We start from the raw sequence: 15,982 nt of genomic DNA on the forward strand, positions 1-15,982 counted from the left end.
ATCAAGTCACAGATACTTACTCATGCACTTGGAAAGACTGACTTCAAAAGTAAATTTTGTGGTAAGGTTTATAAAAAGGATCTTATCTGCTATCAAATTTCTCATTAGGAAAAATTTATATTTATCCTTGCTGTAGGGGCAAATTTATATCTGTAGGTAAAGGGTTTCCTAAGAATTGTTCATTCTAGTAAGTATGAAAAATTCCATGTCTTGACCTGTGATTTAGAAAACTTTTCCAACATAATTTCAAAGATGAAATTTTGGTATCATTTAAAGAGATGAAGAAATTGCCTTTTAGAATTGTATAGAATCTTCAGGGCAACAAAATAAGTAGTTGAAATTTTCAGTGTGAAAGACATACATTTACAGGGCTAGATTAACTGGCGAGGGGGATAATGGTGGAATGAATGACTATGTCATCGTAACAACTTGGTCACAAATAACAGGATGGGGATGCAGGAAGGTGAATTAATACCCTGTGTTTATACGTCTGTATCATGGAATGAATGAATGAATAACTAAAAAATGGAGACACTGGTGCAATATTACTTAGGTAAACTCTTGTAAAATAATGTGTCTTTTTGATGGCAGCATGATGAACAGGGCTCTAACACTTCCCCCAACTCACTGCAGAGGGAGACAAGCACAGTGTTATAGCTCATGTATCTACATCTTTCTGACCCCAATAGGAATTCCCATCTAAGTAGGCATGTTCCTCTTTGTTTGTGTCTTCAGAATGCCTGCAAGAATATCTTTACATTAATAAATACAAGTCTTGCAGTACAAGGGAACATAGTCCTTCATTCATTTTCATTATATTGGCAATCTGCTGCACTCAGATAAATGAGCTATTCATGGAACAATGCTGCTTAATTTGGGCAGAGCTGTTTGGAGACGAGGCAAGAGGAAAACAACTTCGTGTGATTTCTAATGGCACTGTGATTCCAGAAGATAGTAAGTCAAAAGGGAACATTTATGTCTTTCACTTGTATACATTTTCTTTTTGTAAGGACATAATCACACAGGGGAGGGATAAGGTGGATTTCAGAAAGGTTGCTGTGTGCTGCTCATAGACCTTGGGCCATGGCAGTCAGTCCAATTAAGTTATGCAAAGAAGGCCCATTTAGGCTAACCCACTCCACCCTCTCGTTTGTGAGCAGTCATGGAGTGGTGCAGAAAAAAAAAGATCTGATATTTTTCTTTAAGCTCTGGGGATCAGAGGGATTCTGATGTCTAAGGTCACCCCAAGTGAATGCATACTGTAACTGATTTGTTTCTCATCCAGCGTGGGAAGAAAAAACAAAAGCAACGTTTAGCGTTTTGTCTCCCCTGAGTTTGAGATGCCTCTTAAAAACTCTGTCACTGCCTGTGGCATCCAGATGTGCATTCAAGCCCCAAAGGAAAGGAGAACACTGAGAATGGAATTAACACCCATGCTCATTCAGACTTCCACAACTGCAACGTAGGATATGTATTTGTCAGAACAGCATATGTAGTGAATAATCAGCTCCTGTTACAAGAAGCAGCAAAAAACTAGGCCAAATGTACGCTGTCACTTTATAGACATCGGCCAGAAGAGCATGTGCAAGGAATGACACCCGCTGTATGCTAGAAGTGGGCCTCTTCCCTGAAGGAAAATAGTCGTTCTAACCTTGAGCTGACAATGAACCTGATTTCAACAATGAACTTTCCTGAAAGAGTCTTAGTAAAGTTGTTTTGAACTACAGTTTGCAGAGAAGACGCCATTGTGACTACTGGTTAGACTGGTGACTAGGAAGGTGAAGGGATAAAGAAACAGTCAGAAAATAAAAATTCCTCCCCCCCATAGGCTTCTTCTGAGACATGGGCTGCATAGAAAGGACCTCACAAAGGAAACCCAGGAGATCTAAGAAAAGGAGATATTGGAGACTCTGCTGGAGGACCTATTCCTGTAAGTTTAGGCAATGTGGACATCTCACCTACTGAAAAACCTAGATGGAAAGGCTGCCTGTATGTACAGAATTAACAAGATACCTAACAATACTAGCTAGCAGTGCTGAGAATCCTAGCCTACAGGAATTGAAGGGGTTTGGAGGAGTAACTGGCAGAAAGATGCAAGATAGAGGGTCATGGTCTGGAGCAGATTGGGGATTCGTGCAGCACAGAGTTCATGACTGCATCCCAAACTGTGCCCCGTTTCTCGGACAAATTGATCTCTGAGGAAAGCAAGTAGACTTCAACCCAACACCCTAACAGGCTTTCAGAGTCCGGGGTCCAGGGAGGGAGCTTTCTGAAAAATGCCAGAGATTAGTCATGGTTAGAATTTCAAAATTTCCCCAAAGATCTTATCTGGTTTGATACAATGGGCCAACCCTGTGAAAGAAAACATTTCCAGAACTCAAAAGAAATCTCGGCTCCAAGGGCTGCAGCCTCATCAGCAAGCCTGGCAGAAGTGAAAGCAGCCAGCTTTCTCGCCGTCTGCCAAGATGATACAGTGCTAGCTGGAGCTGAATTGGAATTGGATCCGTGTCCCACTGGAGGTTTATCTGAGTCACGTTGATGTTCATTCTGAGATGTTACACCAAAGCTGTTTCAGGGAATTTAATACCAAAGACAACAGGCACCTTAATTGTTGCCTGACAGGAAAGAAGAATTTTTATGTGGGCAATTTCAGTGTGCAAAGCAAGGTTTATTGAAGATGGAAACCTGTACACTTTCAGGAATAGGCCTCCCAGAGAGGAAAGACCCAAGAAAATGGCTCAAGTGTTTTTTTAAGCACAATTCAGGTCAGCAGAACAATGGCTAACAATTATCAAGAGGTCAAGGACAAAGTACACTAGTGGCCACAACTGCAATCCTGTTTGGCTTTGGCTTGCTCATGATAAAACAAAATGCCATCAGAAGGGTATGACTGGGAACTCTTTCTTTCTTTCTTTCTTTCTTTCTTTCTTTCTTTCTTTCTTTCTTTCTTTCTTTCTTTCTTTCTTTCTTTCTTTTTTCTTTCTCTCTTTCTCTCTTTCTCTTTCTTTCTTTCTTTCTTTCTTTCTTTCTTTCTTTCTTTCTTTCTTTCTTTCTTTCTTTCTTTCTCTTTCTTTCTTTTCAAAAAAGGTTTATCCATTATTTTATCTTTTATTGTGAAATCAGATTTACCAAGAGAGAGACAGAAAGGAAGATCTTCTCTGTTGAATCACTTCCTAAGTGGCCACAATAGCCATAGCTGAGCCAATCCAAAACCTGGAGTCAGGAGTCTTCTGTGGGTCTCCCCTGTGGGTCTCCCCTGTGCGTGCAGGGCCCCAAGGCCTTGGGCCATCCTTCACTGCTTTTCCAGGGCTCAAGCAGGGAGCTTGAAGGAAATTGAAGCAGCCAGGACACTAACTGGTGCTCATATGGGATCCTGTTGGCATGCAAGCTGAGGGCATTAGCCACTAGTCTGCTATGCAGGGCCCAGAAATTATACTTTGTAATATCATGATAAAGTAAAAACTCTGAAGTGTGGAATGCACTATCGTCTTGTTAAATGTACCTTATGTGCAGAGGCAAACACTTTGTACAATTGTTAGGAGACTCCCCCTTTTCTCATTCCAAGAGAGAACTAACCCTAACTACCTCTAGCCCATCTAACTGTCACAGTTTCAAGTTTTATTTTACAGAGACTAGCCAAGATTTAAGAGGGAGATCAAACTGCAGTCTTACATTTGATGTGCTTGCATGGAGCGCTTGCAACAGTGAAGATATTGGTAGTCTAAAGAGAAAATCAATCTGTGACAATTTCCCAAATGACTTTCCTCTGGATTTTCTAACTAGATGCTCGTCTTACACAGTAATTTTTAACAGATTTCAAACTAAACTAGAAAGGTCAGATTTTTACTGGAATTTTTCTAAGGTAAATTTAAGTACAGAGTAATGTTCAGTGTTAAAAAAACAGCAGCATTAACATTAACATTATATTTTTATGCGTGTATGTTTTGTCCTGAGCATAAAATGCACACATAAGCACTACAGAAGTTACTGTAGCTGCAGCTACTTACCCTTAAATTATTTGAAAAATAAATGACCTCAGAATGAGATGCCAATTCAAGTGGATGTTTGCTCTGGCCAGAGGCCATTTTATTCTATGACCAATCAAGTTCACTTATGTTAAAATAAAACTAAGGAAAAAGAACTATCTATATTCCCATATTTCAAATCACCATGGAAGTATAATCATTTTGTCAAATATCCACAAAAAGCTTACACTGCAATCATTGACATTTTATTCTACAAATTTTGCAATTATAGAGGATATCATAGAAATACTATATTCTTCCCTAGTGTGCAGCCAGCATCTCTTACAAGGAATGGTTGAACCAGACTGGAACAATTGGATGGTGAATAAAGACAGTTTGGACGAAATCTTCACATTTGAGTGTTCCTAGTTGTTTCAGATCAGTTAAAGTTGGTATCCGTACAATAGCTATAAATTTTCAAAGAAATCATGAAAATCTTTGAATTTTTTAAAATTTTTGAAATCTTTAAAAATTTTCAAATTTTCAAAGACTGCAAAGAGGAGGGAAATTGTGTTAAAATCAATCAAATCATCCCAATGATCATAAAATCCAGACGCTGCATTATTACAAAGAAAGTTTTCGTCTTAGTAATCTGGAGAAGCTCATTGTTCTAGATTTATATGAATAAAAGAAATTGCCAATTTTTTCCTAAGCTCTTGACTATGAATGCATGTAGTGAAAATTTATCTTCTCTTAATCAAGTTATTTAAGATAACATTTTAAAATATACAATCATGCTGAGAATGAAAATATGAGTTGATGGCTCATATGGAATATTTTCTCATGACAATTATTTTGTTTTAGTTTTTCTACAAACATTTTCACCTCTCCTCAAATCTCTCAATATTTAGAATAAAACAGTAATTCTGAAGCTGGAAAGTGAATCAAAATCATCTATACCAGCATTTTCCATCTAAAAATGTGTCCTTGTTGTAGGCCAATGTCTATTGCCAACTCACATCCGTTTGTTAATCATTGCATTTTGGTCATCTTGCTTTTTCTAAAAGAAATTCAGTAGTGATATGCAAAAGAAAGCAATAAAAACACCAGATCATTTTTATTGGACTTTATGTTCTGCACATCAACAGGAATTTTAAGGAAAGTTAAACTGTTGGATCCTAAGTTGTGGAGAGATTATTTTGTTAATCACTGTATTCCTGTCCTGATGTAATAAAATAATCCTTCATTAACTATAGTGATGAGAACTAGACATTTTTACAGCGGTCTTCCTAACAATGTTGTTAGAAAGTAGCGTCTAAGGCCTTTCTTTATTAGGTTGACATTATCAGGTTTTAATCGCAAATCACTTTGTGTTTGTACATTGGCCTGGCACACTGAGAGGAGATAGGAAAGGACAAGTCATGTCCCTGTGACCTTACCAGTTTATGATTTTTCTTTTTGAATAAAATTAGTGTTAATAATGCCTTATATCTTTACACAGGGCTTAATTCTGTCTCAAATTGCTTTTGGGGGAGAGGGCATGGTGAGCAGGTAGGGAGAGGACAGTAGGTACTAAACCAAAGTTAGATGGGAGTCGTGGGATGTAGTGCTCCACAGCACAGCGGGGCATAACAGGTCACAATAATACATTGCAAACTGTATGGGAACTGGAGGAAGGATGCTGGGAGCCTCCAAACACAAGGAGGAGATAGTTAATTAATCCTAATCGCTTGATCAGTTAAACTGCATACTTATTTTGAGATACTACATAACACCACATACAATGTGCAAGTATTACATGACAGTGAAGCCTTCTGTTTTTTTTTTTTTAAGATTTATTCATTTTATTACAGTCAGATATACACAGAGGAGGAGAGGCAGAGAGGAAGATCTTCCGTCCGATGATTCACTCCCCAAGTGAGCCGCAACAGGCCGGTGTGCACCGATCCGAAGCCAGGAACCAGGAACCTCCTCCGGGTCTTCCACGCGGGTGCAGTGTCCCAATGCATTGGGCCGTCCTCGACTGCTTTCCCAAGCCACAAGCAGGGAGCTGGATGGGAAGTGGAGCTGCCGGGATTAGAACCGGCGCCCATATGGGATCCCGGGGCGTTCAAGGCGAGGACTTTAGCTGCTAGGCCACGCCGCCGGGCCCTGAAGCCTTCTGTTTTTACATGTTGCTCCACTATTTCTCTTACTTGATCTTAACACTTCTCTCCAAAAGATTGTGCATTAGTGAAATAATGAATGAGATTTCTAACACTTCGCATCTTGGTCCTGTGCTCAGATGGTTCTAAGACTTCCCTATCCCCAGTATAAATATGAGAAGAGACAAAACAATGCATGATCTTCCAGCTGCAAGGACCGTCATAAGTTCCAGGATTATCTCTGCTTGTTTCTTGTGACATGTATGTCATATAAACTGGACTGGGATTGGATTTTGTTCCTGATTTGGGGTCAAGAAAGTGTTTTGTCTTGAAGTTTGTGGAATGTGCTAGTTTTTGTTGTTCCTTCACTTATTTTAGTTACTCTTTTTCGTTTATATTGGTATTTCTGTAGCTAGTTTTCAGAGCCCTTACTAATAAGTTTGATAAAATAAATTTTGAGGCTCTCTTTGGAATGAGTACAATAATTAACTTGCAGTGTATTTTCCACAGGTTTAAAGCAGTGTGTTGTAGGATGTTCCAAGCACTATAAATAAAATGTACCCTGAGAAAAGTGATGTACAATGAGTATATGACAAAACAAGTTGTCTTAAACTGTCTAAAACTTAAATAATTTTTCTAATAAATGCCTGTTTCAGAAGAACAGCGTTTTTTCACATTTTGCTCCCGTAGTGATAATGTCTTTTCTTTTTGCATTTCTTCCTTAACTGCTAAAGTAACTGTTTTTTCATATCATATTTATGCAATGTTAATAAATTTTATACATTACACATGCAAGTTTAGGAGCGTAGTGATGTCTTCCTTCCTACCCCGTCTCCTGTCTGCTTTCCTTACCTACTCTCTTCTTTTTATGCCTATTTTTTCTCCCCCTCCTTCCTTCCTTCCTTCCAAACATCTTGACCCAGGTACTCTTTTCTTTTTAAAGATTTATTTTATTTTTATTTTTACTGGAAAGTCAAATATATATAGAGAAGGAGAGACAGAGAGGAAGATCTTCCATTCGATGATTCACTCCCCAAGTGGCCGCAACGGCTGGAGCTGAGCCAATGCGAAGCCAAGAGCCAGGAGCTTCTTCCAGGTCTCCCACGTGGGTGCAGGATCCCAAGGCTTTGGGCCTTCCTTGACTTCTTTCCCAGGCCACAAGCAGGGAGCTGGATGGGAAGCTGGGTCTCCTGGATTAGAACCGGTGACCATATGGGATCCCGGGCGTGCAAGGTGAGGACTTAAAACACTGCGCTATTGTGCTGGGCCCGACCCAGGCACTCTTAAAAAATCTGCTGTTTTACAGAGATGCTGCAACACTGCTACCGTTCCAAGCAATTTTTCATAAAAAAACCCTTCCTGTCATTTATTTTTTTTGTATTTTTTTAAATTTTCTTTCCTTTTCTTTGTTTTCGTCATTGTGGAGAGGAAGGAATTTACTTTGAGATTTCTGAAAGCTTTATTAAAGTCAGGCAGCAAGAGGTATTGATAAGGATTTTTCCATGCAGTCACCAAACAAGAATGGAAAAGAACTTATTCGTTTCATCCAGGCTGATGGCCTTCTGTTACTAGCTACTGCTGACCTAGGAAAGAGGCCGTGGGGTCATCTGCCTTCTGCCACTTCATTTGGTAGGCCTCCATTTCCTCTCCCGTGGGGTCTCGGGTCTCATACATGCTGTTGCAAGGCCACTTCCTCTCATGAACCTGCTTGATCTCCTGACCTGAAGAAGGTGGGCTCCTCATTGAGTGCCTGTTTCATGTTTCTTTTCTTCATCTTCACTATCAGAACTGCTCTTGTGATGTTGCTTCTTTTTCTTAATTTTTTCTTCTTTTTTTCTTCTTTCATTTTTTTTCCTGATGTATCTCCATGAGTGTTTGAGTTTTTTTTTTTTTTCAGAATCTTCTCCAACTGTATCATGTATCACATTTTCCTCTGAATTAACAGTCTCCTTCCCAGCTTCTCCGGTACAATAGGGATACTTTAAAATAGAGTGACATCGTTTGTATCCCCATCGTTCATGTATCCAAGAAGATCCACAGATTTGTGTGTGTGCGTGTGTGTGATTATGGATCTTCACACCCTCCTCATACTTGCAACAGGCACTGCCCACCGCTGCCCTTTGATGACTATCCCATGTCTCGAGCATTCCACAGTCTTCAGTATGAACTAACAGCAGTTCAGCCAGGGGAGCATCCGAGAGTCCCGAGCACCATACTTTTGCAGGATGCTGTCTTTCTGCTGCTCTTTGAAGTCTTCCTTTTTGACTTTGAAGGAACTTATACAGCAGCTCCAGGTTCATAGGATCTGTCTGCAGATGCACTTGCCATCCTTTGTCATAGGTTTCCCAAGCAAACAGCTGTGTCTGAGACATGGAAATGGTATCTCCTGTGTATCTAACAAAGTTATCTCCTGCATAACTCGTTTCACCCGGATTCTTTCCTGCATTGGCTTAGGATTTTCTCTCATTGCTCTAGTTTTTGGATCATAGTAGGCAAAGGTTGGATCTAAATTTTTCAAATATTTTGCTGTAGCTTCTCGAATCCTCAGATTCTGAACCATAATTCATCTTTTAGGGTCAAAATTCTCCCCGGGCATGTCAATATCATCTGCATACTTATCTTCATCTTCATCTTCACTATTATGCTATTTTTTTTGTCTGAGAATTTGGTTCCTCCTTTCCACACTGATGTTTTTGGAGAATTAGCCGGTTCCACTAATTTTCCTGAGGCTAACACTTCTTGGAGTTTGTGGGGCTTTCAATGTTTGTTTGGCCATTTCAACTTTGGCATGTTCTTCTACAATTGCCATGTGTGCTTCTGGGTTGTGGCCATTCCACACACCCCTCTTCCCATCATAGTCACACATCAGCTGAGGCTGGGTATGTTCAGCTGAGGCTGGGTATGTTCAGCTGAGGCTGGGTATGTTCAGCTGAGGCTGGGTATGTTCAGCTGAGGCTGGGTATGTTCAGCTGAGGCTGGGTATGTTCAGCTGAGGCTGGGTATGTTCAGCTGAGGCTGGGTATGTTCATCTGAGGCTGGATATGTTCATCCGGGGCTATGTTAGTGCCTGCAAATTTGACTCCAACTTGCCTGGGCCTCTCAAAGCAGCCCTTACAATTTTCATAGGCTCCTTTGTGGTACTTAGTAGTTATGGAATTCTCTTTGACACTCCTCTTGTACCACTCTCCGGATGAGCTGTATTGCTGTTTCTCTGGCTGTGGCCTCCGGTGCATTAAAGTCAGTCTTTTAGATGGATCAATATACCACAGCACAGATGAGATATACTGCAGTATATGAGGGTTGACGGTTTTTCCTTCTTCATCAACTTCTGCAGGAGAATTACCCAGGTTTCACTCTTCTTCTAGCTTCTTCTTTCTCCAGTCCTCTGTGGTCATCTTCTTTGTTTCCTCCAAATTCATCTCTTTGGACCCCGACAAAGGCGCAGTATTAATTGCACCCACAGTGGCTGCCAGCATGGTGATGCAGCCTCCTTCGCTCTTCTGCAGCTCTCTCTGACTCCATCCAACACCAACAGAGCTGATGGTGGAACTCTTTCGTATTTCTTTTAACTGGTTATAACAAGAGATTTTAAAAAGAATTTTATTTTATTTTTTGTTTTACTTGCTATTTTTCTGTTCACAAAAAATTAAAATCCTAAATTCCTTCTTTTCAGATGCTGTTAATATAAAATACAATGAACAAACATGAAATACTAGTGTCCAGATGATTTCAGGTAGTATTTTGGCATATCATGAAGTTGGATTAAACATCACTAAAGCTGTTGGCTGCATGGGACACAAAGGTTTCTTTTGGAGGTCCAGAAATCTTTTTTTTTTGACACAAAGGTTTATTCATTATTCATTTTTATTTGAAAGGCAGATGTTACAGAGTGAGAAGCAATGTGAGAGAGAGAGAAAGAGAGAAAGAGAAAGAGAATTTTCCATCTGCTGGTTCACTCTCCAAATGGCTGCAGTGGCAGATCTGAGCTGATTCAAAGCTGGGAGACAGGAGCTTCTTCCCACTATACTACATGGTGGCAGAAGCCTATGGACTGGGGCCAGCCTGCACTGCTTTCTCAGGCCATAAACAGAGAGCTGGGTTCGAAGGGGAATAGCAAGGACATGAACTTACACTCACAGGGGTTGTTGGTGCTGCAGGCAGGGGATTAGACTGATTCATGGCACCCTTCTCATTTCATCTTTATATAAACCTTACGGTTGTCACACTAGTTAAAAGGTTGTGTTTTTATTCTGATTGTTGTTGTTGCTGTTGTTGTTGTATACTTATTTCCACAGTGAACTAATAAATAAATACTTTGGCAACATTGGATTTCTTATCCATTTTTAAATTCAATCATTTACACAGATTTAGATATCTGATCCCTTTATCATCTTTACCATAAGGAAATTCTGAGTTTCTAAAACAATTGTAAACCAACCACTATTTCCCACAGCTTGTGTGGCTGAAGGACTTTTCATAGGTTCATAGAAAATGTATATTTTTAAAGTAAATTTTATTTTATGATTTTTAAAGATTTATTTATTTATTTATTGGAAAGTCAGCTATACAGAGAGGAGGACAGACAGAGAGGAAGATCTTCCATTCGATGATTCACTCCCCAAGCGGCCGCAATGGCTGGAGCTGAGCCAATGCAAAGCCAGGAGCCAGGAGCTCTGCTGGGTCTCCCATGCGGGTGCAGGGTCCCAAGGCTTTGGGCCTTCCTCAACTGCTTTCTCAGGCCACAAGCAGGGAGGTGGATGGGAATCAGGGTCTCCTGGATTAGAACTGGTGACCCACATGGGATCCTGTGCGTGCAAGGCAAGGACTTTAACCCCTATGCTGTCACGCTGGGCCCTAAAGTGAATTTTATAACAATACCAGTAAATGCAATATTATTTTTTGAAATATATGGCAAAAATTATTAAAGTTATACCAAAGCACTATCATTACTCAGAACACTGCTGGGCTTTTAAAACTGACTTGATCTGATGGCAAATATAATGCACCCGGAGAATGTCTTCTTTCTGCTTTTGATATCTAAAATTATTTTTTTAACAGTATAATATTTTTTTATTGCAGAAATAAAGCTGAACAGTGATGTTCTCCATAAAAATGTGAACAAGTCTGTTCCAACCATGGATTTTGATGGAAACATAAGGCAAAAATTACCTAATATATAGAGACAGAATTGGAAAAATGTAAGAATAAGAAATGGTGGGGACTGGTTAACTTCCTTTTTAAGTCTGGTCCTTCATTTCAGACTCTGAAACCACATTATTACATACAAGATTAGTGCATGAACCAAATGATTGCTGTTTTTTTTCCTGTTTATCATTTACAATGAGAATATTTCCGACACACATCAATCAATAAGAAGATGAGCTGGAATTAAACATTTATTCAAAAATAACATTTCTCAGGAATGTTTGAGTCATAGAATGCAGGAAACATTTTGAAGAGCTATATTTTCCATTTATTCCAAAGATGCCATCCAGTTAGTAGCATTCTAGGAGAAAAGTTAAATCACTACTTCAGTGAACACCTTGGGTCTTTAGGGTTTAATTCTTTCAGCAAATACAAAAGTAGCAATTCTGCTTCAGAAATATTTTGTGATTCTTTGGTCAATGGTTTTTAAAGACCTAGTAGTTGTCCAGCTCCTGTAAGTCCTCTTTGAGGCAGTGCTGTATTCTGTGCAATGTCTGAAATCCAGCGATCTGTGATGAAATCAGGGCATCAGTAACTGTATCACCTTCCCTCTGTCTCAACTTCCCCATGAGCAAAATGGAGTTCGTAAGAGCATTTAACAATGGCTTGCTGGGAGAATGAACAACATATGACTAGAAAAATTCTTTGCTGCTACTGATGTTACTCCACACTTAGCTTGCTATCAATTGCATCCTATTTAATTTATGAGCAGGTAATTTTGGATAATAAGCATGACTTATTTTTTTTAGTAAATATTGAAAATAAAGAAATTAAGCCTTCTTTTGCTTTAGCTGCCCACTGATAAATGATGTCTGAAAATATTTTTTTCATGTAACTTAAAATGCTCTTAAGTCCCAGTAAGTAAAAGCCTCAAGCAAACCTGAAGAATTCAGAAATCATATAGATTTCATTGTACCCCTTGAGTCCACATATAGAAGGAGCAATATAGACAATCTGGGCTGTGTGATCATTTATTAGAGTAGAGGTATAATTGGATTCCAAAATTTATTTTCAACCCCTCCAAAACTAATATTTAAATTTTCAGAGACAGCAAAAAAGCTTTAAGATTCAACCTACTTGTCCTCTCCCAGTGGTTATACTAACAAATAATGCTATATTGTACAGTATGTGTTCTAATGTAAAATATAAACAATGAGAATATACAATGTGGGAAATACTTTTAGCACTGTTATCTATCAGCACGATATGTATCTATATATTGCTATTATATATCAATAATTTCAGCACTATTATATATCCATAGTGTTATGTAGCACTATTACATATCACTGTTATATGATATCATATATCAGGAAGTGACAATATGGAAAAACACTAAATACAAATTGTGCGCACAGTACTTAAAGTGATTTTCTTCTGTGTCAAGCTAGCCAGAAATACTGGTTTTATTAGTTTTCAGAAAAACTGAGCTAGCAATTGCCTTGTGAAGTTTGTGAAGTGTTTTATCTACATTTGTGACTAATTGCAGTGTCTGAAATCATGATCCAATTTCTCTCTACAGAAAAACTTTCACCAAGGAAATTCCTTCTATAAATTATCGAGTGACCTCATTGTTGACATAACATCATAAATGGCTATTTTGAACATATCTATACACTTCTGACCTTCATCCACTAACAACAACAAAAAAAACAACTCATGGTCAAATGCCATGACTGGTGAATGTTGTGGTCTCAGCAACCTCCTGTGATAGCCAAAGACACTGGTTTGAAAGGATTCTTTAGTGTTAGCCTGACCATGTCTTACTAATAAGATATGCTTTGAGTAAATGAAGACAGGATACGTAGATCTGCTTCTTCAAATTTGTCTTGTTTATTTCAGAATCATTTCTCCTAGTTTAATAACTCAAGCCATGTCAGTAATATAACATTGATTTCTCATCTGGCTTTTGCTGATGTAAAATACATTCTTGTTCAATCAATAACTTCAGTACTATCATAGTATTATGTTGATTAGGAGGATGTTATGGTACTGAAATGTCTTATTTCAGAGTTATTCTTACTGCAAAATAAGGCAACCAAAAAGTATGCTTAAAACAGCCAATTTGCTAGGCTTATAGTTTGGGAGTCATTAAGGATGAGAAAGTCAGCCAAACACTGCTTATTTTTTTTGTTCTGCAGCGTCTGGGACCAACACTGGGAAAAACTGAAGCTGAAAATAACTGGACACTGAGGGATAGGATGAGATGAAGGTTTCTTTCCTTAGCTGTTTTGCACTTCAGCATGGATGAGTTAAATCATGGGCATTCCATGTAGCTTAGCTCCTACCACTGTGGGGGCCTCAGCACATGGATTTAACAATTAGTGTTTCAGTCAGTAGTGAAGAAACTGCTGTCTTTAATGATCTCATTATGAAATTATATGGAATTGTTTCCAGCTTTACTCAAAGTAGTGATAAGAGGATGAAGCCAAAGTGTGTATCTTGCTGGGGACATATCAAGGTCACTTCTGACAGCAATCCATGTTAGAGTTTACTGTTGTGGCCTTTATGATGAATATAGTCTGTCACTTATCCTAAGTGTGTAAAACAGAATGATTGAGATGAATAAATATGATCATGCTTGCATTTTTTTATCTCAGTTCCTATTTTTGTCATATAAATGTATCATAATAAGTGGTCCTCAGAATGTAGTGCTGTTTCCTTCCTATTTATGGTTCTAAGAAACCCATAAAAAAAGAAAATGAAAAAATTTATGAAGCCCAAATATACAAATTGAAGTTTAATTACTTTTAAAGTTGCCATGAAGTTAAAATAACTTGTGGTTAACATGATCTTAACGGACTAGACAACTATCTTATTTCAGATAATGACAAACTTCAGAGACAAATAATATTGTTATTTCATATAGATTAGGAATTGGGGAGTCAAAGATGTGAAAGATTTTTTTTCAGAGTGAGACTGCACATCCAGCTCAGGTATTTCCCCACAGTCCAGTATGTTGATTTCCCATTCCCCCAATTTCTTCTTTTTAAAAATCTCATTTACTTAATTGTTCTCCATAGTTTTCCATTACTTGCTAATCATCTGTATTTTTTGTCCTTCTTCAGTGCCATTACGTTTTGTTATAGAATAATTTCACCAAAATATTTGTGTAATATAACATATATAATAATAAATAAATAAACATATAACATGCATCTATATGTAACATACTTTTAGAAGAAATGTAGGTAGATATAATTATTAGACTGAGAATGAAAAGCTATCATTTGTTTATTGCCTTCAATAAGTTAGGCATTTCTCTGTTGGTCAGAAAATAGGAATTATTATGCACATATTTACACATGATGAAAACTGAAAATTTGGCTCAAGGATTTATAAGTCTAAATTATAGGACTTTTAGACTCAGTAGCCCTGGATGAATATCCACAATATGTATATTACGTGAGTCTAATTTGTGCAGAAACTGTGCTATGAATAGAATTAAAAATAACTTTCCCTCCAATCATGCATAGAATCAAAATTATAATGATGCAACACTCACTATCAGAATGAAAAGTTGGGACTTAAATTAGGCATTCTCATTAAAACCTGATGTCATCTTCTCCAGAAACATGTATTAACAGAATCAAGAAGTAATTGTGCCATTAATGCAATTTAGGAATAAATACATTTCAAAGCTAATCAAAAAACTGCGAAGTCAATAGATAATCTAGAGATGATAAATAAAAAAGAATTCTCTGGCAGTAAAAGTGTATCAGTCCATAAATGTCTGCTTTGTTTATGTTTTGTGTTTTGCATTGGAGCTACAAAATGCTTTCTGTACCATTAAAATTTAATAAAAATTTCAAGAAGCCTAGGACACATACGTTATTTTCTTTACTATCTTAAAAAAAGAGATTTCATGAAAAGACATTCAGCATCATAAAAATTCTGAAGTTCTTAGTGGAAAATTTTATTTGTGGAGCAATGGAATTTTATTTTGATGTTAATGTCCATAGTTGCTATGGTCTATATTTTAAATTTAGATGTTGCAGTTCAAGTGAGTTCTCATATTAAATATGAGGTATTTGGACTTCAAATAAAGTAGAGTGTCCACATTCAGGAAGGCTGAACCATATGAGATGTATGCATACTCCTCAAGTGTCCTGAACAATGCACTGAGTGGTCCGGTGACATATTTTCAAAGATTGCTTAAAGTTGTTCAAAACTATAATAAATATACGCTAGGGGCAACAGTTCGGATTAAAGATGTAGGTGTAAAAAGTGACAGTGAATCCTATGTTTGCTTCAACTTTGACATATGGCCATATTGCTTCTGAGTTGATAAAATTATGTCTTCAATCTTTTCCCAAATAGAACAATGTAATGACAAATAGGATAGATTGATTGATATTCCCAGTGAGATAGAAATTCAAAGATGCTTCTTTGGGTGAGAAAACCCCAAATAAAAATGTAAGAATTTTTGAGGGTGTAAAATATTGATTACTTGGTCAGATATTATCTGCCCATGGGGCTATATTCATATAGTTTCTGGCATGACTTGTTTATGTTAAAGCAAATCAATCAAGTATGAGGCAACATGTCTGTTTAGGAAATCATTTTAGGAGTAAAAACATTGAACTGGTCCTACCTAATCTATATGCCTGTCTTCTTTTTCTAAGTTAAATTAAAAAATTGAAATCATTTTAAATTAGATTTAATTTA

General features: G+C 37.7%; 1 protein-coding gene across 1 annotated transcript; it reads right to left on the reverse strand.

Annotated features, from left to right (window-relative positions):
• Nucleotides 1–7,681: 7,681 nt before the first annotated feature.
• Nucleotides 7,682–9,585, reverse strand: LOC101516521 (pre-mRNA-splicing factor SLU7). The gene is given in 11 exon segments (XM_058669736.1): nt 7,682–7,827; nt 7,830–8,213; nt 8,216–8,262; nt 8,264–8,306; nt 8,309–8,384; nt 8,386–8,561; nt 8,564–8,753; nt 8,755–8,802; nt 8,804–8,860; nt 8,862–8,992; nt 9,153–9,585. Coding segments are annotated over 11 exon segments (1,731 nt in total).
• Nucleotides 9,586–15,982: the final 6,397 nt, after the last annotated feature.

This window comes from Ochotona princeps, chromosome 1 (assembly GCF_030435755.1).
Source record: "Ochotona princeps isolate mOchPri1 chromosome 1, mOchPri1.hap1, whole genome shotgun sequence".
NCBI lineage: Eukaryota > Metazoa > Chordata > Mammalia > Lagomorpha > Ochotonidae > Ochotona > Ochotona princeps.